A 21,724-nucleotide genomic window follows, 5' to 3' on the forward strand; every position below is an offset into this window, starting at 1 on the left:
AACAAATCTGAGTTTGTCCTACATACAAGAGTGCGAAAAAAAAAAAAAAAAGTGACTCCTCAAAGCCAATAGGATTTTGGCACCTAATGGGAATGTCAATTGTGAGTTAAACACAGAAAATAGACAATAATGCCTAAATCACATCTCAGTTCTCCAGCATGAAATAGAAACACCATCACTGTATTTGGCTGGTGATCAGCAGATGCAGTAAAGAGTTTTGTTTTTTGTGAATAGAAGCAAAGTGTTGCCCTGTATCACCATGAGCTGATCACCAAGTGTCCAGTGCTCCCTCTAAGGAGCAGCTGAACTCAGCACATGGAATCTGCGAGACCCTGTGGACTCTTCCCCCCTTCACCCCAAAGAGGTTATTATGCCACCTTACCTGCGCTCCTGCGATGTCACATCTGAGGTAGACACGTGTCCCACATCACACCTCCCCAAGGTGCAGCTGCCAGAGCTCTGCCAGCAAGGCTGATCCCAGCGGTGCCCAGAGGAGCTATTTGGGCAGGAGGTCTCCAAGGTCAGAGCATCTGTTAAGAAGGACAAGCATGAAGACAGGTGGTCTTTGGCAAAGYTGGATTTAGTTATGTGTCATTTTTTTGGCTAAGTGTAGATTAATCCAGAAGCAGACCAACCAAGAAGAGATTGATAATGAGGTCACTTCCATCCCAATAACAAAGGCTTAAGTTGAGGCCACACAACCGGTTTTGTATGTGGGGAGTTTGGCTCACTGAAACAGCTCTCTCAGAGCAGCAGAGTGTCCTGATAAGGGGCTCATGCAGCAAAGCAAGGTCTACTTCCATTTCCCTCAATATGGCCTGGAATTATATCTGAGCACTGATGGTCTGCATGAGAAGAGCCTCTGTTGTACCAGCTCACTGATGGGAGAAATTCTTCTGTGCAAAATCCCAAATGCAGCACTCTCCCTGCTGCTCTGCAGCCCTACAGTGCACAGCTGTCAGTGGCTGCTTTCTATCCTTGTAAGGCTTGAGAGCTGCAGTGAGATAAAGCAACTCAGGAATGCAGGAGAAAGCAACAAATCTGCTGTGACAGGTGGGGCAGTTCAGCCTGGAAAAGAGAAGGCTGAGTGGACACTAGCACAGTTTTCCCACAGAAGCTGTGGGTGCCCCATCCCTGGCAGTGTCCAAAGCCAGGCTGGGTGGGGCTCTGAGCAACCTGGGATARTGGAAGGTGTCCCTGCACATGGCAGGGCTATGGAATTAGCTGATCTTTAAGATTCCTTCCAACCCAAACCATTCTATCACTCTWTGATTTTATTCTCAGTAGCTCTGTTGCTGTTTAAGTTGCTAAACAGGAGCGCCCTCAGCTCAGTAGCCAAGGAGCTGGATGTCTCAGGATGTGCCAATCAGAGGCAATAGGAAGAACATAACTCGAGCTCTCTTGATCCAGCCTGACAAGCATCCTGTCAGGAATATCCTTGGATATACAATTTACACCAACAGCTCCTTAAGTTTTTGTGAACTGCTGCCAGGTTGACAGCCAGCCACATTTTCAGGCCTCTCACTGCAAGTGCTGGAATCATAGTTCAGGTTCCTGGATTATAYGCAGAAATAAATTAGAGCCCACAACAGATTTTCCACACTCAAGCACTATCGAGACTGTTCTGTCAGCTCTTTCTGTATTTCAGGTAAAAGACAGAGAAATGACCAACACTACCCGGTCTTACCTAGCAGAAGGGAGCTATGCCAGTGTGAAACACCCGAGGGCAGTGCCCAGGGAAATTCAGAGTACCAGGTGGGTCCTTCACTCCACCGTCGTTTGGAGCATTGGAGCTGCTAATTGAAAAAAACAAGAAGTGGTGCTGTTCAACCACACTGAATACATTAATGCCACCAACTCCCCCCCACACACAGGCATCTGCATAATGTAACACCAACAGCTACACAAATACATCTTCTGTGGCTTTTTTGTCTCAAGAAGAGCTCATATCTTTAATGGGCAGAACAGTTACAGGAAGAGGCAGGATAATTAAACATTACACTTGCAAAAAAATGTGTTAGTTCAAGCTAGGTCTGGAACTAGATACTACAAAACCAGGCAAGATGAGCACACAGCAGGAGAACCAAAGAAGCCACTGAAAGAAACCCTGTGAAAGGGGCAAAAGAAAAAAAAAAAAAAAGAAAAATCCAAACAATATTAGCCAAGCCAAGAGGTGTCATCTAAAGACAGCATCTGAGAAAATTTCTGCAGAAACATGTGCGCAGCTATCTTTCACCTAATGTTGCTAAGACAATAAAAAATGTAGAAAACATGAGAAGATCTAGTGCCATCTTCAGCCTCTGATCTTTGTCAAACCGTTTATCACACACCTGTGCTATGCTCAGAAGAAATKGGAACCTGGCTTTACAATAAGGTTTGGAATATGCTTTTGTGTGCCTACGAACAYCTGCATGCACATACACACAGATATGGATTTCAAATTCGTTTTAGTGGATGTTTAAATGGGCAAAGTTTCTCACAGGGATTTCAATCYGGTCATGAAGAAAAAAAGAGCAATAAAACCAGCATCCCATTTTAACAGGCTCAGCAATGGTCACAGATAGCACACTTACCTTCCCTTTCACATGTTCAGCTGATGTGGGCAGCAGRGCATACTCAGATTCTAACTCTGCACAGCACTGTTGGAGGAGAGAGAGGGTTTAAGGCAGGCAGGTGAAGAAAACAAAACAAAGATTAAAAAAGGAGAAGGAGCACTGCCACTGATTCTGAGCAAAATGCGACTTTATCTTTGGAACTGAACTGCTTTCAGCTGTCAGTTGCAAAACTGCGACTACAAAACTCTGTAGTTGTTTCCCCTTGCTACTTTCACCTTTAATTCTGCAGACCCTCAGGCACAAATATGAATTTTGTTCACATACAGCTGGCCCAGTTTTGACTGCTCCTCTGATGCCCTGTCACRGCCTAGGAAACATTTCAGGAGCTTCTGTTTGCTGTTATAAATACCTTGTTGTTCTGTGTTGAATGCAGAGCGCTCAGATCCTGAGCTGTAGCATTCCTTACTAGAACCAGTTGGGAAAAAAGACTTTCCACAACGTCTCCCCCTCCACCCCCTTCCAAAGTTGAAGCAAGTAATTTTATTCAAAGCAAAGCACTCCAGAGTTATGTAATTTCCAACATATTTCTCCTCGGAGGGCCACAAAKATAATAACTGTTTCATTGCCTGTTCCAGTATCTGGATACTGAAAAAAAAACTTACACGATGAGATTTTAAGCATTTCTTTTCAAGTCAGTCTGCAGAAGTAGGGCTGGTTGTGGGACAAAAATCACACCAACGCATCAAGGAAGGTTTCCCTCAACCCCTTTTGCTATGATCAAGAATTCCTCGTAGTGAAGACCAACACCACACCTCCAAGTCCTGACACATTTTTCCCAGAAGTTTGGATAAGAAAAATAATGTGCAGATTTGTGTATACAGATTRTGTACATGTTAGAAAAGAAGATGCYACATGCTACCAAATTGTTTGCAGCTCATCTCAGCTGTGTTGCCCTWCCACCAGAGCCCCTCCTGTGCAAGCCCACTTTTCCTCCTCCCAGCAAAGGACACCATACCTGGCACARCAATTCACAGAGGCGCCTCTGCAGCAGTTCCCATCTCAGTGCATTAGCAGTTGCTATGAAGAGACATTTACAAGTCTAACAGGGCTCCTTACAACTTGTTAAGGAGCACTCCAATGTTACAGCATCTCCAACTACTCCTAATCAGAGTGCACTGCAATTTGCATCAGTCTGGTTAAGCCTGCCACAGTTTTTCACAGGAAAGAGAAAACACTGGACATTTTCTTGCCCGTGGTTACATTTCCCCACATCATTAGTGTAAGGATGCCACAGTTCCCTGTGGAAATAGATCCTTCACTTATGGCTTAGGGAAAGAGAAGTATTTATCCTTTCAATCTGACATCCTGTGAGGAAATTTTAAAGTCCATGCTTCTATATTTAGAGGCATTTTCATCTCTTACCACGCAGGTGGGAGGAAGCAGGGGACTGGACTGGGTAGGAGGGAAGGAGACCACAGCCCAGCCCTTCAGCCAGAAGAGGCCTCAGACCTGTCTGGCTTTCTGCAGGACCCAAAATAAAGCATTTTTATTCTTCCTTCACTGCCAGCCTTGTTTGTCAACCCTGTTCTTCATAACTTTTTGCAACTTCTCTACACAKCTGTCAGTTTATTTATCTACAGAAAGATTTCTGCAAATTAACTGCAGTAATTTAAAGCCAAGGTCTCAGCCGTTTTCAGGGTAGTGGTGTTTTTCTGAGGGGGTCTCTTTGGGGGTTGAATTTGTGGGTTATTTTGTTTGGTTGCTTTTGTTTAGCTGRATTTTTGAGGGGGTTTTGTTGGTAGTATTTTTTTGGTCACAGTAGCACCAGTTTCCCATGTCTGGGATTCTCTCTTCATTTGCTCAAACTCACTTTGCAGGAGAGTTTAATCTATGCAGAGCTGGAAAATGACACACTATTTCCACTGTCATGCCWCTTACTAATAAAAAGATAAAGCAGATGCACAGTTTGAGAGAAGCATGAAAGCAAGATGAGCACTCACATGTGAACAGCACCAAAACGCTGATCAGAAGGGGACAAGCACAGTCTGGGCTGTTTCTGCCTAATCACTGCAAAGTTGTGCCTTAGAGCTAAAGCAAAGGGTCCCAGTGAATTTTTTCCTGCAAGATGAACTGTGATTCTCACACGAAGTTGTTTGCAATGCACATTTACATATTAAGCATCAATCACGTTGCCCTGGGAAGTGCACACCTGAGGCCAAACATTCAGAGGGCTTAAATCAGTCAAATCCCTTCTTCATAAGAAAGGGATCAGACTCCAGGGTCAGGAAAGAAAAAAGCCACGTGCTCTGGACTCGGACCACTGCATTATTTAATTGCCCGGGCTATTGAGGTGCTGCTGTCAGGAAGTGAGAGGKAGTCTGAAGTTTCCATGACTCTGTGGCAGAAGTTGCACGTGTACAGCACAGTGACACGATAGCTTTACACTAAAGAGAGCAGCCTAACACCACACAGTCATTCAAAAACGCAGAGCAAACACAAGCAGCAAACAGGACACAGAATATAMAAAAAACAGATCTATTCAGTTCAGGAAGCTTCAGAAAGAGGGATGGCTKTACTAGGAATGAGGTGGGGAATGGCACCTCTGGTAAAGGAGTACCTGTGCCACCAGTGGAGTTATTAATCTTTACTAATCTTTCCTCCTAGGACCAGGGGTTTTGTTGGGAGCTTCTGAAGCTTTGGTGGATCCCAACACCCATTCCTAGGGATCCCACCTGCTCCTCAGCTCACATGGTTGCAGAGCTCTTCAAGGAGAAGAAAACGTAGAAAAAAGGGAGAAAAAAAAAATACACCAAAATAACAAGCAAAACTCCACAGAGCATTTTACTGGATGACCTGAAGATCAATCCTATTCTCCCTTGCTGTAACTAAACCCTAAAGTGCTCGCCCATGCAGAACTGAATGCTGGCRCATTGCCAGCAGTTACTCACTTTTCTGGTGTTCCACCTTCTCCCAAAGCAACTGGCAAGTGCTCGCTAAAGCTGCGTTCGCATCCCTCAGCTTCTGCTGCTCAGAAATGGCTTCCTCCAACTTGCTCTTCAAGGATGCTGCTTCCTCACAAGCAGAGTGAAATGCTTCAACTTGATCCTCCGCCTAAGCACAAAACATTTAGGAAAAGAAGAAAGGRATTAAAAAAAATAAGATAAAGCAGCCTGGCTAACACAAGGAGCCTCTGCAGTTCATGCAAATGAAACTAAACTGCATCTGTTCTTTCTCAGGAAGTGATAAAGCTCCCTCTGAACTTCTGCATTTTTACGTTGGGGTGGACTGTGTATGGAAGCTATTTTTGGGCTTTTTTTTTCTCTTTTCTCTTTTTTTTTAAGCCACCACAAATATGCAATGCTGCCTCTTTCATCAGCAAACTGTTGTCACCACCCCCTCAAATTTTACTTCCTCTGCTGGTTCCACTTTTGCAGGGAGGCACACCATTCGGAACACACGACTCCCTTCCCCAAGGGCAGCCGTGCGTTGTGTGCAGCCCTTTGCCTCCCTGCACAGGGGGACCTGAGCTGTCCCTTACCTGTTTGTTGGCATCCTCCAGCTGCTTGGTGGCTTTTTGCAGCTCTAAAGCCARGGCTTCTGCCTGGCCAGCAGTTTCTTCTTGTAGCTGTTTGACAGTTTCTATCTCCTGTTGCCTGTGGGGTGAGAGAGCACAAACCACAGCCCRTTAGTGACATTTTGGAGCGGGCTGGCCAGGAGGTGACACACTGGCTGCTGGGACACGCACCAAAAGCCAGCTGTCACACACTCAGCTCCCCAGGACCCAGCACCAGGGAATCAGACACTGTTTTTCTACAGCAGGAAGGGGATGAAGGCTGTCCGTGGTGTTTCTGGGTACTGCAGGGGAACCACCAGAGAACTCTCGAAGAGCAAGAGCTCAGTGGGGCAAGCTTTTGCAATTTGGACAACAGAACATGTTCTCTCATGGTTTGGGAGAAAGASTGAGTGGATATAGAGTCAATCATTCTAGAAAAAGATACCCTGGAGCTATTACTACTACTGGAAGAATTTCCTAGTGTTTGAGAGGGATTTGACAGGAAGTAGATGCCATCAGGACCTGTGCTAAAGAGGATGRCTTTCACTGAAACCCTTCTTTCCCACTGCAGAAACCTTTGCCCATTTCCTCTTTAACTCAACTCCAATTTTTTTTGTTGTTGTTACCATCACAAACAATTTTGACACAGAGCGACAGCCTTAAGAAACCAAGCCATCAGTATTTTTAATCAGCTCTTTTCCAAGTGGAGGGAGGGCACGTGGGAGGTGGTTCAGTGGAAGGAAAGTCAGACAAAAAGTGTGGTACAACTGCTCCACATCAGCTCTTGGGGCTGCCAGGTCAAATCCAGGGATGGGGCTTGGAGCAACCTAGTCTGGTGGAAGCTGTCTCTGCCATGGCAGGGGGTTGGAACTGGGTGTTCTTTAATATCTCTTCCAACCCAGATCATTCTGTGATTTTATTTGTATCACCAAAACTCATAGCACAGCCCATGTGCCAAAAACAGTTGTATTTTCATATTTAATGACAACTCATTGAAGCTGCACCCTTGARAAACTGACACATCATCTTGCCTGGGCCCAGCAAGTATATCCCAAAACAACAGCTGCAGACAGGTAATTTACAGCTCTCCTGCTTCACACAATCCCAGCAGTTTTTTTAATGGTTGCACCTACTAAATAGGCAGTGCCCTCCTTACTCTGACTTCTCGGTCTGTGGCCTCCCTGGTGCTTTCACCTCCAAGACTGTACATCAGCTCAGACACAAACCTTTMCTCCCACACAGTGTACCCATTGTGCTAAAACCAGATCCACTCTCCAAAACAGAAAATCATTTCCTCTGTGAAAAAAAAAATCTTGAGAATTCAGTAGACTTTGTTCCACAAAATAAACCCGAAAATAAAATGCTAACCGGCTAAGCAACCAGTAATAAAAAAACAACCGAAACCCAACCTCTACAAAAAAAAAAAAAAAAAAAGACACACATGCTTTGAAGGGGTACCTAGCAGAGAGCTCTCTCCTGAGGTGCAGCTGTTCAGTCTTGGTTCTCCTCAGGTTGCCTGCCATTCGAATAAAATCCTTGTCTAAGGACTCCTTGCATTTTTCCAAGAGCTGGAGTTTCTGGGTCCAAAGATGCCTTTTTTCTCCCAGCTCTTGCTTGAGAGCCTGTGGAATTTTGAAGTTGCCACGTGATTAGAGGAGGAGCAGAGCCAGAGAAAGAACCTGAGTCTCAATTTACACGATGAGAATAGAGGTCCCTGCTCCACTGTTTAATATCATCACCTACATCCCACACCACCAGCAGTAAAAGAYAAAACTCCACCAATGAGATGCCCAGATACAGTTTTTGCTCCTGTATCTCATAAGAGATAGTTTTAATAATGATCATCTTGCAGGAAGCCAATTTAGACTTCTATGCCCCTTTCCTCAAAGTATAACTAAATCCACTGGGACCAATTTGAGTTTGTATTGCAGCAAAATAAACAAAATAACCAAGACCAAATAAAACCATATTTCAGTTTATCATACATGCCTAGCAAATGATTTGTCTCAGGGATGGTTCCCATGACAAAGGCTTTTAGATTTACCTCTGGATTTTAGGAAGRAAAAGGAGAAGAGGGTAAAAATTAGGTCTCTGAACAGCAACTTGCAGTGTAAAGTACAGAGAGAATCCAGCGTTCTCTCTCTCTGACCTTGCTCAACTTGAACACATGAAATTGAGCCCTCAGCCTTTAAAGAATGCTTAATGAGAGTCAAACAGAGGTCAGGAACGAATGAAGTTTATATTTCTGTGATTTTGCAACAATTCTTAGGGTAAAACATGAGCCTTACAAATACAGGCCATGCTATCTGCTGCTTGCAAGTTGGAGTCTGATGTTTATGAGCTTCAAATAAGTATCATGCTTTAAAAAAAAATTAGAATAGTGGTTTTTGCTGATAGGTTCCCTACAATGGCATGGGATGTGACCATGTGCAACTGCCCACATCCTGAGCATCTGTTTCCCAACCAAGGCAAGCAGCTTTCAGTTGCAGAAATACCATGATTTTGACACTTAAGTGGTATAGGCTTATCAAGGCAYGTGTGCCAGTCTTATCTTCCAGCAGAAGGGTGAAAAAGCTTTTGCTGTCAGTATCTATATACTTAAATAAATGTATAGATGTACAAATACATAAGCACACATCACATTCACTTTATGTACAATATCCTTTAAAACACATTTGAAAATACAAAACCCCACCAAAACATGGCCATAACTTATTTCACAGGAAATGGTGAGCAAGCATTCAGGCTTCTAGTGACAACTTTTGTTGACAAACTAATTAAATAATGCACTTTCTCTGAGGCTGGAAGAAGAAACTATGAATTTCTCTTTTTTTTCAGATCTACTCTTATTCTGCTCCATACACAAAGTTTCACACATATCTGGCTTGTTCTGTCAGGATGAAGACTATTTTTGACATGAAGTCACCTCCCATCCCCCACGGGAGCCTAAAGGATGGGACCTTTAATTTTTAAAGTATTTTATTCTTCCCTGATCCTCTGTTATCTGAGTTTCCAAATGCATCACTCTTTAGGAGCCAGAATAGGATTCATTTGCCACGATCAAATCCAACCCCCACACCAAAACTTTGCAGCTTCACATGTTTAACAGGAATATGATCCCAATGTGAATGTGACTTAACAAGTATTTTTCAGCTCTGACAGCTTTGAAGGAGGAGGTTTTCAGTCAAGATCAACAAGCTACAGCAATTCATGAGCCAGCAGATTCCTTGAGTCTACCCAAAGTCACATCTGGGTGAAGAGAATGAGATRCTTGACCCTTCTCTAAAAGGAAGATTTCAGGGTTTACCTGAAGAAAAATCCTAAAAAAACTGGCTCGAGGATTGGATGGCTCCCAGTGATTGCTCCAGCCCTGCCCAGGAAAGACTGAGAGGCCCAGCTACAGCATTCAGCAGCACTAGAGGAGAAGGGAGATTTTCTGCCCAATGTACCGCCAGCTTCAAGCCACACATCCCCTGGAGCCACCTGCTGTTACCCAAGGGAGATTAATTGTGGGGCCTACAATTAATCCACTACAGAGTTGAAAATCAGCATTAACATACAGCTTGGTAGTGTTGGAGCATTCCCAACAACAGATCAGCAGGCAGGAGCAGGTGAGAGAAAAAGCCATATCCAATAAGATGGAAACTTCAGAAATGGTGGTGTTATAGGGGAGAGGAGGAGGGAATAAGAGCATGAGAATTTCCTTGTGTCCACAGGCACCTGCTACCACAGGGGGAAAACATTTTTACCAGCACCTTGAGCAAAAGTCTTTACTTGTAAGCCTCACAAGAGGTATGAGGAATAGGAGAAATACATTACGMAAGATTAAGTTGTAAAACAAGATTTTGTTGAAACTCTTCCTGTAGAATATGCCCAGCAAAGGCAGAATTATTCTCCTTTCAAAATAAAGTAAACCCTGTGGAGGTTTTGATTTGGAACTTTGGTTATAAAACCACATTCCCTCTCCTCTTGAGGGAGAGACCATCCAGTGCCGTCACCAAATTCAGAGCACGGGGCAAATGGGTTCAAGGCACACAAGAGAGAGGCAGCAGGCAGAAAAGCTCCATTGTTCACAGAATTGCCACCCCAMCTCATTTTCCTCTCCTAACTGACCTGTTTCATCTGCCCTTTCCTTCAACCACAGTTTGTACAAAGGGAGCTCTTGCACAAGACAAGCCAGGAAGAGCACAGCATGTAAACAAACAGCAAACATCCTTTTCCCTCCTCAAAAATCCTACAGTGACAGAAGATACTTCTCTCCATTTCTGACCCACAAATGGACTCTGATCTCCAGTAATTAATATGCACAGCATGCAGCATCAAGATATGCACCTGAAATTTTTGCTCAGCCCCACCATTTCACTAAAGGCTTCAGAGAAACAGTTACTTACCACGAGTTTTCTTTCCCAGGCTTGTTCCGTGTCCTCATCAGGATCTTTTACCCATTGTAATGAAACCATGACAAGCTCCTCTGCTTCAGAGGCTTCCTCTTGCTGAAAAACAAAACAAACCCTAAAACAAAAACCCCCAATCTCTGGCATATTTAGTGCTCATCCAGCACAACTCTCCCCAGAATTACCTACGATATAAATTAGTGATAGAGTAGGTGCTAAGTGATGTTGTTAAACTATGCCCCCCTCTGCTCTCAAACAATTCTTATTTTTTCAAGAGGAGCAAACATAATCTGATTGGCAATGCCTAGAGAAATTAAATTAATTTAGATTAATTAATTAAATTAATTTCTGGTCAAACACCACATCCTAAATCCATGTAAGCTTCGCCACTGACCAGGTTTTGCATGATAGCCTTGAATTTTTCTCCTGCATATTCAGGCCCCTGAAGCAAAAGCAGCACTTCACGGTCCAGTGTTTCATCCAGGGACGTCCATTCAGTCTTGATAAACTTTGAAGAAATGGAAGAGCCAGATAGTTTATTTTGACATCCCCTTATTACAAACCAGCATCAGTGACATTTAGACTTTCCTGTATTTACTGGAAGGTCAGAGCTACTGAAACTTGAGGTTTGGAAAAGCTTTTCCAAAACCACTGAGGATTTAAAAAAAAAAAAAGGCAAGCCAGCCAAGCTGCTGAATGATCCAACGTAAGTATTCATGTCAGGGTAGGCAAGGGGAAGTCAGTAATTAGTTATCTTTATTCAGAAGAGGCATTACCAAGTGATGAATAAGCAGAGCCCTTCCTTGCTTTACAGGTGACTCTGTGGGATCGTGTCTCACTGCAGCCTTTGAAGGGCAAACACTGTGACTCACTGGGGTTCTGGGGAGCTGCAATATGGGATAACTCTCCAACAAAGCTGCCTAGCCAAGCCTACCACTCCTTTCTGGGCCTAAAGTTTTACTCCATTGATATGGTTTTGGTTTTTTGTTTTTTTTTTTTTGTTGTCAAAAATGCAAACTCTTTGCAAATGTACCTTGTCGAAAAATAAGCAGCTGCCCAGTGGTGTCTTATGAGAAAAATCACTCAGCAGCATCTGTCTGCTGTCAGCTGAGCTGCACAGCTCATGTCTGAAGGGAAAACAGCACACAGGGAAGAATGGGACTCCATGGATTGGCTAAGGAAGTGGGAACAGAATAGCTCAGCTAAAAAYCAGACCMAACACMRTAATTGTAGCWGGATGCTCTGCYTAAGAGGGGGWAAAAYAATACCCTGCCYGCAAAAATTATCAGTGGTGGATAAAGAAGGGGGGATCATGCTGCTKTTGGTGTTGARGAATGCCAAGACCAGCCTGATTCCTTGATCCCAAAATTAAAATTCTGGAGGATGCAAAGAACAGTGTTCCCTGACAGAAACTGGCACCAGTGAGGAAGCGGCACAAAAAGCTCCTGAACCAATTGAAATGGCACAGAGGACCTGGAAAGATCTGAATGCCAGTCAATCACTTTACACCATAAAAACCCTGTCCCACTCTTTAAAGTCAGGGACCTGTGATGCACCCCTTCAAGCAGGGTGTGTGTGGAGATTCCTCCCCTGAGTGGGGASRCCCCTCAAARTTACTCCTCAAACYGAATAACAGAGATTTGCYCATGGTCATCAGCAYRGCTGARTAAYAAAAATTCTATCTAACCATTACTAGCTTTGAAATCATTGATTTAATRGCTAGTGCACTGTACAAATAATAAAAACTGTGTTCAACAATTCAGATTAAAGTATTTTAGTCTAATCATTATCTTCTATTTAAATAAATRACTTATTCATTTAAACATCTTTTACAGCAAACCAAATATATTTATCAGATTTTCTTAACAATACATCATTAGATAAATACCCTACAACTTTATCAAGATGCTCACTCTAATGCTGTATTTCTTTTCTCACAACATTTGACTTCAAAGAAAAAGAAGYCTCCTCTTTCACAACCAAAAATTCATTCTTAATGTCTGGTGTAGGCAGCACAAGAAGCAGACTGTCAAGTACTTTCTGCAGCATAAAAACCTTCATATGTTTGAAAACTGATATCTTTTCCCATCAGTCTGTTCTTCTGCCAGCTAAATGCATGACCGAGGCTCCTCCAGATTGACTTTGTAGAGCAGAGGTRGGGTTTGGAACAAGATGATCTTTAAGGTTCCTTCCAACCCAGGCCATTCTATGATAATATGAGCTAATTTTGTTATAGCTGCAAGGGTTTGGCTTGGTCTTCTCTGGACTTTCTCCAATGTGCTTGGGACAATATTGCAATCTTCTTTCTTTCTGTGCTTACATTGCTAGGATTGATGGCCTCAAATTCCAGGGTTATCTAATCATCTACAGGGAATGAGGTTTGTTCTGCCTCTGCTGAKGCAAGGCAACTGGGAAGAGATTAAKATTTAATTCATACCTCAGAAGACTGTGCAAGCTCCAGTTCACAGTGCAGTGAATTCATCCCTTCAGGAACATTGCTATTAAATTTACACAACCAGGGGAAACTTAGCCCATTTCTAGAAGAAGAAAGGAAAAAAAAAAATCACATATCAATCCTTTTTTTGACTTTTGATGAACTGCCTTTCYTGGGATTTGTTCACAATACTCACGAGATCAGCTCTTGCTGCATGTGTTGGATGTTCTCCAGGAGTTTATTTTTTTCTGCCCGCAGTGTCTGAAAAATCCATGGYGTTTGGTTGGAGGGTGACTCTGTAAAATCAGCACAGGCCCTCTCTCACACAGCCCAGACCAAACCCATACCTCTATTATCGAGGAACACTCCACAATGGTTAACTTGAGCTCCTTGATGTCCTGCTCCTTCTGCAGAGATTGTGGAGAAAAGAACCAAAAAAAAAAAAAAATCACTATATCCAATCCTACATCCCAGCAGTAAGATATATGATTTAGTTTGAGCAGCAACCTGATCATGACATAAAAATAGTTGCAAATTTAAGAGAATACAGTGGGTTATCTTGCATGTTTACTAAAACAAAGCCCTCAGATGACCTTTTCTAACTAACTTCTAAAATTAAGGAGACACACACTTTTCCAGGTGCTGTAGTTTAATCATTTACTTACCTGGTTTCAGTACCAACATCTTAAACTACACAGAAGCACTGTAGTTTTAGCTTAAATCATGGTCTGCATTATATGCCAGCATGAGTTTTARCTTCCACTGCCCCTTAAAACTAATTGCAACATTCTGAATTTAATTATTTTTCATTAGAGTGTAGCACTCTGTCAATTAAACATGACCTAATAGAAGGGCTGATAGAGTCAGGCCTCATGGTAGGACTGAGGAATTGATAGAAGCAGAACCTTCCTTAAAAACCAGCAATGAGCTCCAGCCAGTTTATGCCATTCCAATAGAAGACATTGCATAGACAGCAGAGAATTTCTAAGAGAAAACAGGAATTTYAAGTAAGAGCTCTTGTCCTCTCCCACTTTTAGGAGTTCTTCCGACTCTTTCTTTAAAAATCATTGAGGTTTTTGAAAGAGATGAAGTGCACAGAAAATTCAAACAGGAAACATGAGATTGTAGAACCAGATCATCCTAATGCCAACAAGTCAGTCTTCCACAGCAGTTGCTTCAAAATTATACCAACCAGTCCCATTTATCATCATGGAATCTAGCAGTCTACTTTMAAAATTCCCATTTAGTAAATAGACTGTGAGAGTCTTGTTGAAATAAAATTATATGACAGAGTTACTATTATTATTATTATATAACTCACAAAGTTTAGAATCATTCAAGGAGGAGAAAGTGAAAGCTACTTAAAAAAAAATTAATAAATTTATGCCCTTAGGCTGCTTCTGGAAAAGCAACCAGGAAAACTATTAAAACATTCAGCTACAAAGTTATCAGCTGGATTACACCAAAGTTCAGTTTTTTGTTGCTATTTGAATTCAGCTGCAGCCACTTTGCAGGCAGCCCAATAGTCAAATATTTTATCAGATTTATAGCRTGTTCTGCTAAGTAGAAGTTCCGCTGGCATTGAAGGCTCTTTGCATAATTCATGAATCCAAAAAAATGCCAACATGCCTGTGTAGTCTTATGTCTTTGGTTTCTAATATAAAATGCAAGTTTAAAAACATCAGAAATTTTCACTCTTCAACAGAGCCTGAGTAATTACACCTCAGTAATAAAAGGACAAATTTGCTTTTCCATTGGGCTCCAAGTCACCATTTCTCATTTGACATAATTTCAGTAAAAGACATGAAGGGGAAGACCTTCTGTAGGTACCTGCTAAAGGAGTAGCCTTTAAAAGTATCTGGACATTTTTTTCTGAAGTTTGCAGGTCTGTTTGATCAGGTTGTGATTTAAAAAAGAGAAAAATAGAAGAAGCATGCAAAATCCTGAAACCTTTAATTATGCTGACTCATAACCAGGTCCTAAAGTGGAGCTCGCCTACTTGGAAGCCATTTATAGGATCAGGTTCTGCAATGTGAGAAGAGTAGAAATAAAAGTGCCACAGTGAATACTATTGCTTTGCCTTTTTACAAATCATCTCACAGACCAGAAGCCTGGGGTGCTGGAAGATTTTCATACCCATGGCAGGGGCTTGGAACAAGGGATCATTAAAGGCCCCTTCAAACCCAAATCATTCCATGATWCTGTGGTTTTCAATCAATAATGGAATAAAAGCAACTAACCTGGATCAGGCTTGCCTCTTTATTCACCACAGTGCTCTCATAGACATGGGCTTGGATCTGAACAAYGAAAAGATCAAAAGTAAACTCAGCTGTCAATACAGTTTATAACATAAGTCAGTTCCTATTTCCCCCAGGAGAGGAAAAAGTATCAATGTTCCTTCCATAAAAAACTCTAATTTTTCTTTGAATACCTTGTGGGGTATGTTTCAAAGTACAGATCTTGTACCCAGCAAAGAGTGAAAGCATTTTCAACTTTCAGTCCTCTTGGTTTCGTCTCATCTGTCCAGGTCCAATATTTTCAGCAACATCACCCAAACCATGCCCTTAATGTTTTCTCAAATAGTGGGGATAAGGTTTCCTAAAAGTTTAACTTGGAGGAACAAATGAAACTGTGGATTGTTTCTTCTAGCCCAGTTTTTAGCCTCCAGACAACAACTTCYTTAATCGAAGCTGTAACACCATCCAAACTACTCTTTCACTGCAGTCCTTCCATATATAGAGGTTCAGGGCTGTCTGCCTTCCAGAAGCAGAAATTCCCCCTTCACCAGACCCAAGTACAGGCTGACTTTTTATTCCTCACAGCTTCMAAATGCTTACTTGAAGTTGTGCTGTGTTTTTAGACAGCTCCAAAATCTTCTTTTGCAGCCCRTCAGTGTCCATGCTATTCCTAATAATCTAAACAAGACAAGAGTGTTTAGGCACAGCTGAATGGATTGACAGCTTCTYCTTGAAGAAACCAGGCAAAATGACATCACCACCCCCAAGCTGCTGCCTACTCTTGAGCACCACCAATATTTTTCCACATACATTGCATGTGCTTGCCCCACCAAAACTGCCTCTGCTCCTTTTTCCCACCCAGAGCACTGGTAAAAGAGAAAACCCTCAAAATGGGATTTACAACCACTACCAGACATAAAAAGCTAAATAGAAGTCAGTCCTGCAGCAAGAGAATTATTTTCAGAAGGAGGTGGTTTCATAGCTATTTGGACTAAGGAGTTTTTCAGRAAGACTGGTCTTAAGGTCTTTATTTTCATTAGGATGGGTGATTTAACCTGTTTCTCTATTTCCCCCTAAATAGTCTGAAATACAAYCTATTAAAGCATTTTATCACCTGATAAAAACCAGTTTATATAATATGTGCTCTAATTAAGTGAAGAAAGAAAAAAAGTAAGAATGAACAGCTCTCCTCTGAATTAAAAACAAGCCTAGGGATATTCTACTAATGGAACTGTATTCCCCAAAAACCTCCTGCAGGTTCTTGGCCATTGTCAATGGATCCATCTCTGAGTGGAGATCCYGCCCACTGCTTTTTATTTTCATATTTTTGGTGTTACAGCCCTATACAAGGTTCATCCTTTGAATCTTAAGGGAGAAAAACAGAAGGGAATACAAAATAATAGTGTTGGATGGGGATTGTTTCAATATAGAGTTTGTGTATTTATAGCTGYGGGAAGAACCAGAAATATTTGGAAGTTGCCTATAAATCTTGGAAAAATGGTAGTGGGAGGGAGAAGTTTGTCCCTGTGCTTCCCTAACCTCATCTCCTTACTTAGCCAGCAAATGGAAAATCTGAAGCACAGTGCAACTTCAAGATATGAAGATTTTTTGACAAATCACCCTTTTAAAATGTTAGATACCTTGATAACCTAATTAACATGCAAGGCTTCAAAATCTGATAAATATTTCATTTCTTAGTGGCAAGTTTTAGCTAGGCAAGAATATGTAAAATCACCATTTATTTTACCTCTTCCTGGAGAGAAGTAACTTTGATGTTGAGAGACTGATTTTCTTTTTCCTGATCAAGTTTATGGGAAGAAAAAAAAAAAAAAAAAAAAAAAAAAAAAAAAAAAAAAAAAAAAAGAACAGAAAAAGAGAAAAACAAAATAGTTGGGTTTAGCATGTCATGTTCAACAGTCAAAAAGCAACAGACCACAAACACATCCAGAGCCCAAGATGAAGCTGTGGTGTTGAATCCCTTTGTTTTAGAGAGCACAAAAAGGGGACAGCTGAGTCTGGTGCAGCTCATGAACCCTCACTGAAGGGCTTGACTCAGGCATTTCAAACTCAGGCATTTCAAACCAGAGCTCAGGGAACAGGGATTTAAAAGCACAGCTACAACATTTCCAGTAATATTTCTCTCTCCCGCCCCATCTCCTCCTCACAGGGTGAGTTATGCCTGTAACCTCAAATTAAAACAAAACCAGAACACACACACACTGCAGCAGGATGGCACAAAAAAATATTCCTGTTTTTGCTTAGCATGGAAGACTTYTTTTTGATCCTAAATACCCGCCACCAGCAGTGCACAGAGCTCTGGAGCACCACAACACCAAGATGGGACTGTGGTGTGAAAAACACTCATGGCAGCAGCAAAAAAATGTTCTCTGCAGAGCTCTGGGGTTTGGCAACACCTGCCAAAGCTGCAGCCACAYCAGCCTGGGCACCAGGTTGCTTTACAGCTCCCACAACTGGTACAGAGAAGGTCTCATTTCTGATATTTTACAGCCTGAGCAGTCAGGCCAGCACCACAGCGAGGTGTGAGATACTGTACGAGGCAAACTAAGAAGAAAGAGCACCCACTAGCTGCTTGTTCTGCCACAGTATCTGCTCTCTCTTCTCTTCTGACAGGTTCAGGTTGTTCCTTGCTTCTTCAAGGTCTTCTTCCAGCGATTTGGCTTTCAACACAGAGTTCTGGATGCTRCACAGAGGGAAGTAAATCCAGAGAAACTTTAGCCAGTTAATGGTGGTTGTTTACATAGGCTTGAAATAGAGTATTTTTAGAAGCCACCAGGGACTTGTGTTCTGGCAGAGAAACTTTACAGAAGAGAAATAATCAAGTTTAAGCCTATCATTTCTGTTCAGGAAGCAAAGGCTCATGGATTTAGGCCTCTATTCATTACCCCTTCCATTCTCACAGTGAGGGATAAAACCCTGGGCAAACAAAGCACCCAAGACAGATGGATGCAAACAAAGCTGTTAAATATGTTAAAAAATGTAACTTGTTACAGTTAAATATATCAGGTTAGCTGAGCACGTAAACTCATCTTCACAACACTTCACAGTTAACAGCTGGGGAAACCATTTCAGTTCCATTTTCAAGGACAAGCTCTGCACCATTTTCTTCCCCTGATCTGCTAAACCCCAAACCGTGTGTATTRAAGCACCAAGCAAGGCCCTTTTCCAGGCTAACTCTGTCCTGCACAGCATCACAGAGCAGGTGGTCCCACACAAGGTCCCACATCCCATGCCAGCTACCCTGCAGAACCCTTGCCTTAATCTCCCCTGAAAACCCTAGGAACAGTTTGGCAGCTGACCAAAATGTACCATGGTTTAATTAATTAGGTCAGATAAACAGCATGAAAAACAGGCTTATTCTCATGGCACTGACCTGTCTCCAGACTACAAAAATGCTGAACAAGTGAAACAACACACCTCAGTTCCTCAAATGAGTAGCAAAACAGCTCTTAGACACTCATTTCCCCTCTGCTTGGCAACATGAATGTGGTCTAGGATTGGAAGCTTTCCAGTGCTTAGCTGTTTTCTTGGTTATWTTGTGCCCACTTTTTTAAAATTGTTGTTGTTATTTTGTTTGTTTGGTTGCTTGCTTTAGCCTGAGATTTTCTCAGCATGCACCCACAACACCAAATGCTGCAATTTCCAGGCTCTAAGATAATGATTTTATAAGAACCAGGAGGGACAGGGCAGAAYAATCAGGTAAGAGGGCTAAACCTTACAGATCCTACACAAAGTCAAGAATGTCACTGTCATGAAGTACTGGTGAGGAGAAAAGCATGAAAGCAAGGCTGGAAGAACACAGCTCTGCCCATGGCAGAGGCCTGGTGCCGTCAGGCTCTCCCACCTTTTCAATTGTTGCCGTAGATGCTCGTTATCTGCCAAGAGCTTGCTGTTGGTCTCATCCACAGCTTCCAGGGTGAGCTTCAGCTTGTTGTTCTCTTCCTGAAGTTTCTGGTTGCTGTACTGCAGGTCCGCAACGCAGGTTATCAAATCAGAAGTCTCCCTGTCCACACAGCAAAGCCAGGAAAGATTGAGAGAGGTGATTTGATCTAATTCAGACTTTTAAAACATCCTCATGCACTGATTAGAGGTGCAAGGAGAGCCCACAGAGGATTTGTAATGCTGCAATGTCAAGTCATTTGCTCTGTGCAGAGGTACTGGAATCTCTTCAGGTCAGTTCTCCAGTTATATGGGCACCAAGAACAGTTTCAATTTCTTTCTGCTACATACAACTGAAGTTTGCTGTCAGACAASTGGCATAACTGGATGTCTGCATGAGAATACCTTAAGATTTGGCTAACCACCTCTTGGGCCACTAATGRTGTTTTTGTATTCACTACAATTTCTTTCTTTTCCTCCAAGCCATCCCTCACTTACGGTTTCTACCAAAACTTGAATGAGGAACACTCATTTGAGATCTTGAAGTTATATGGAAGCACCAGAGAGCAGATCTCAGATTTCTGACTATGTGTGAACTGCAAATGAAACTTCTGCTCTTTGTTAAGAGCTTAGCCATTAACAGAGTCCAAGTCACAGACATAATTATTACTACAAAAAAACCCCAAACCTCAACAAGCTCCCTACAACAAGAAAAACGATCCCAAACAAAACCCAAGACCAGATTTTCAGGACAGAATGTATTCTTACTGTCAGACAACTAAGAATTGGTGGAGGGAAGAAACCAGTTTAAACAGAGAAAAACATGGCAAATCTCTGACCACAGGGAAGTGAAAAGGCAAAGGGACACAGAAGCACCAAGATATCAGTGGGAAAAATTACTGGTGTGTTCRTAAGTCTGAGTAGAAGCTGTGAGGAAGGAGGTGACAGCATCAAGAGCTCCTGCARACTGAGGTGAGCATTAAACTCTTCAAGGATAGTGCTCTGAAACAGACGTGCTAGGAATTTCTGACAAGTGATTCAAAGCTRGGGGTACTACATTCAGAGAAGGAATTGCTTAAATGGACTCACATGTCTCCTTTAGACACATCACCCCCAAAGGCCTCCAAGCTTCCCGCTGTAACATTCATCCGCCCATGTGTCCTTTTGGCTGAAAGAGGTGGGATTTGGTTATAGAGCAAGAAAGTGAAGCTTTCCCAAACAGAGAGTAAAATGTTCTGCACCTTCAGAGACATTTCTAGGCACTTGAAATTCCAGGTCTTCCATGCTTGCTGATGATTCCTCAGTGGCACCATCTTCCCTGAAACAAAGAAGCATCAGGGGTCACAAAATCAGCAGGACACTGGTCTGCTTACCAACCTTGTAACACTTCTGAAATTTTAGCCAGACCCAATATTGTGAGCACAGTATCCCAAAGCCATCTTCTTTCCAGARTATGGAAGGTAAAGTTTGTACTCTCCTGTTTTCACAGAAAGCTTATGAGATAGAGTCATTAAAATGCTGTTACCATTTCCTCTTACGGYCTTCAATCCACTCTCCCATGACAGCATGATATGTTTCCAGGTCCATGGAGATGTCTTTGTGCTCTGGGTCGAGCATGGTGCACAGCTCTTCAAGACCACTGTCCTCTGATCCCCGACTAGTTGTATGCCTCAAATAATCAATTAGTTTGGACACTGCCACTTTTCCTAAAGCAGAAACAGGGYTCAGACTCCAAAATCTGGCAAGGCATTTTAAGAAATGGTAAAAGACCACTCTGTTTTAGTGCCCTATATCCAATCACCCCCTCAAGAGTTGTAGACAAGCAACTGATCCCTGCAGCTGTAGCGTGAAAAAAAGTTGTTTAGAACTCTTTTTGGCTGGGTTGGGGTTTTTTTTTGGTGGTAATGGCATTTTTGTTGTTTTTCTGATATAGAAATGTAAAAATCCAGTTTACTAGTTTTGCAGACTTCAGTTTAAGAGGAACAAAAGATGATACATGATACTCATCTTTGCTCTCAAGGCCAGGCTGGACYRGGCTCTGAGCAATTTGGGATTGRGGAAGGTGACACAGCTGGCAGGGTTGGAACAAGATGATCTTTCAAGTCCCTTCCAGCCCAAACCATTCCACATTTCTACCACTTTTARTCATGTTTGAGATGGACCTGGGAGGAACTGCCTTTTGCTCTGAATTTTCCCAAGTTTCTACCAGGATAAAGGCTAAAAGAAAGAAACAATCATTTTCAATAAGGGTGATTGTTAGAAACATGTTGTTCCTCTATTTCCCCTGCACTAAAACACTGCAAAGATCAACAGGGGAAGGATCAGGCACCATGCAAAAGAGGCACAGACATTTATCCACTTATTCTGCATCTGCCACAACACAGGCACCTCACTAAGGGAACCTAAGCACATCAGAGATTGGCATCTCTCAGGGATCATAATATAATTTGAACCTTGGAAATCTCTTGGGAGGAGAACGAAACAGCAATGAAAACCCCCAGCAAACCTGTGTGATGGATGTCACAGGCACAGAAGATCGTGGTCAGCAGGTCTTCTTCACAGATCAAGCTCACATCGTRCATCTCATCAGCTTTGTACCCCAATGTCTGCCTCCCCCCTATGAGGAATAAATCTGTTACTGCCCATCTTTATTC

The 21,724-nt window shown here is 42.4% G+C and overlaps 1 protein-coding gene across 1 annotated transcript in view; it reads right to left on the bottom strand.

Moving 5' to 3' along the window:
* The window catches only part of IRAG2 (inositol 1,4,5-triphosphate receptor associated 2), a 43,316-nt gene that overhangs the window by 13,315 nt on the left and 8,277 nt on the right, over positions 1-21,724 (bottom strand). The window contains exons 3-23 of the mRNA XM_057370572.1: positions 21,577-21,687; positions 20,596-20,776; positions 20,312-20,388; positions 20,160-20,238; positions 19,036-19,194; positions 17,757-17,874; positions 16,921-16,971; positions 15,774-15,851; positions 15,177-15,233; positions 13,284-13,343; positions 13,133-13,197; positions 12,940-13,039; positions 10,897-11,010; positions 10,500-10,601; positions 7,567-7,730; positions 6,094-6,208; positions 5,504-5,666; positions 3,571-3,632; positions 2,574-2,639; positions 1,688-1,796; positions 383-530 (exon numbers count right to left, since the gene is read on the bottom strand). Coding sequence (XP_057226555.1) covers positions 383-530; positions 1,688-1,796; positions 2,574-2,639; positions 3,571-3,632; positions 5,504-5,666; positions 6,094-6,208; positions 7,567-7,730; positions 10,500-10,601; positions 10,897-11,010; positions 12,940-13,039; positions 13,133-13,197; positions 13,284-13,343; positions 15,177-15,233; positions 15,774-15,851; positions 16,921-16,971; positions 17,757-17,874; positions 19,036-19,194; positions 20,160-20,238; positions 20,312-20,388; positions 20,596-20,776; positions 21,577-21,687 — 2,179 coding nt within the window. The remainder of the gene's footprint in view (positions 1-382; positions 531-1,687; positions 1,797-2,573; positions 2,640-3,570; positions 3,633-5,503; positions 5,667-6,093; positions 6,209-7,566; positions 7,731-10,499; positions 10,602-10,896; positions 11,011-12,939; positions 13,040-13,132; positions 13,198-13,283; positions 13,344-15,176; positions 15,234-15,773; positions 15,852-16,920; positions 16,972-17,756; positions 17,875-19,035; positions 19,195-20,159; positions 20,239-20,311; positions 20,389-20,595; positions 20,777-21,576; positions 21,688-21,724) is intronic.

This window comes from Malurus melanocephalus, unplaced genomic scaffold (assembly GCF_030028575.1).
Source record: "Malurus melanocephalus ecotype Western Australia unplaced genomic scaffold, MMel_1.1 scaffold_128, whole genome shotgun sequence".
NCBI lineage: Eukaryota > Metazoa > Chordata > Aves > Passeriformes > Maluridae > Malurus > Malurus melanocephalus.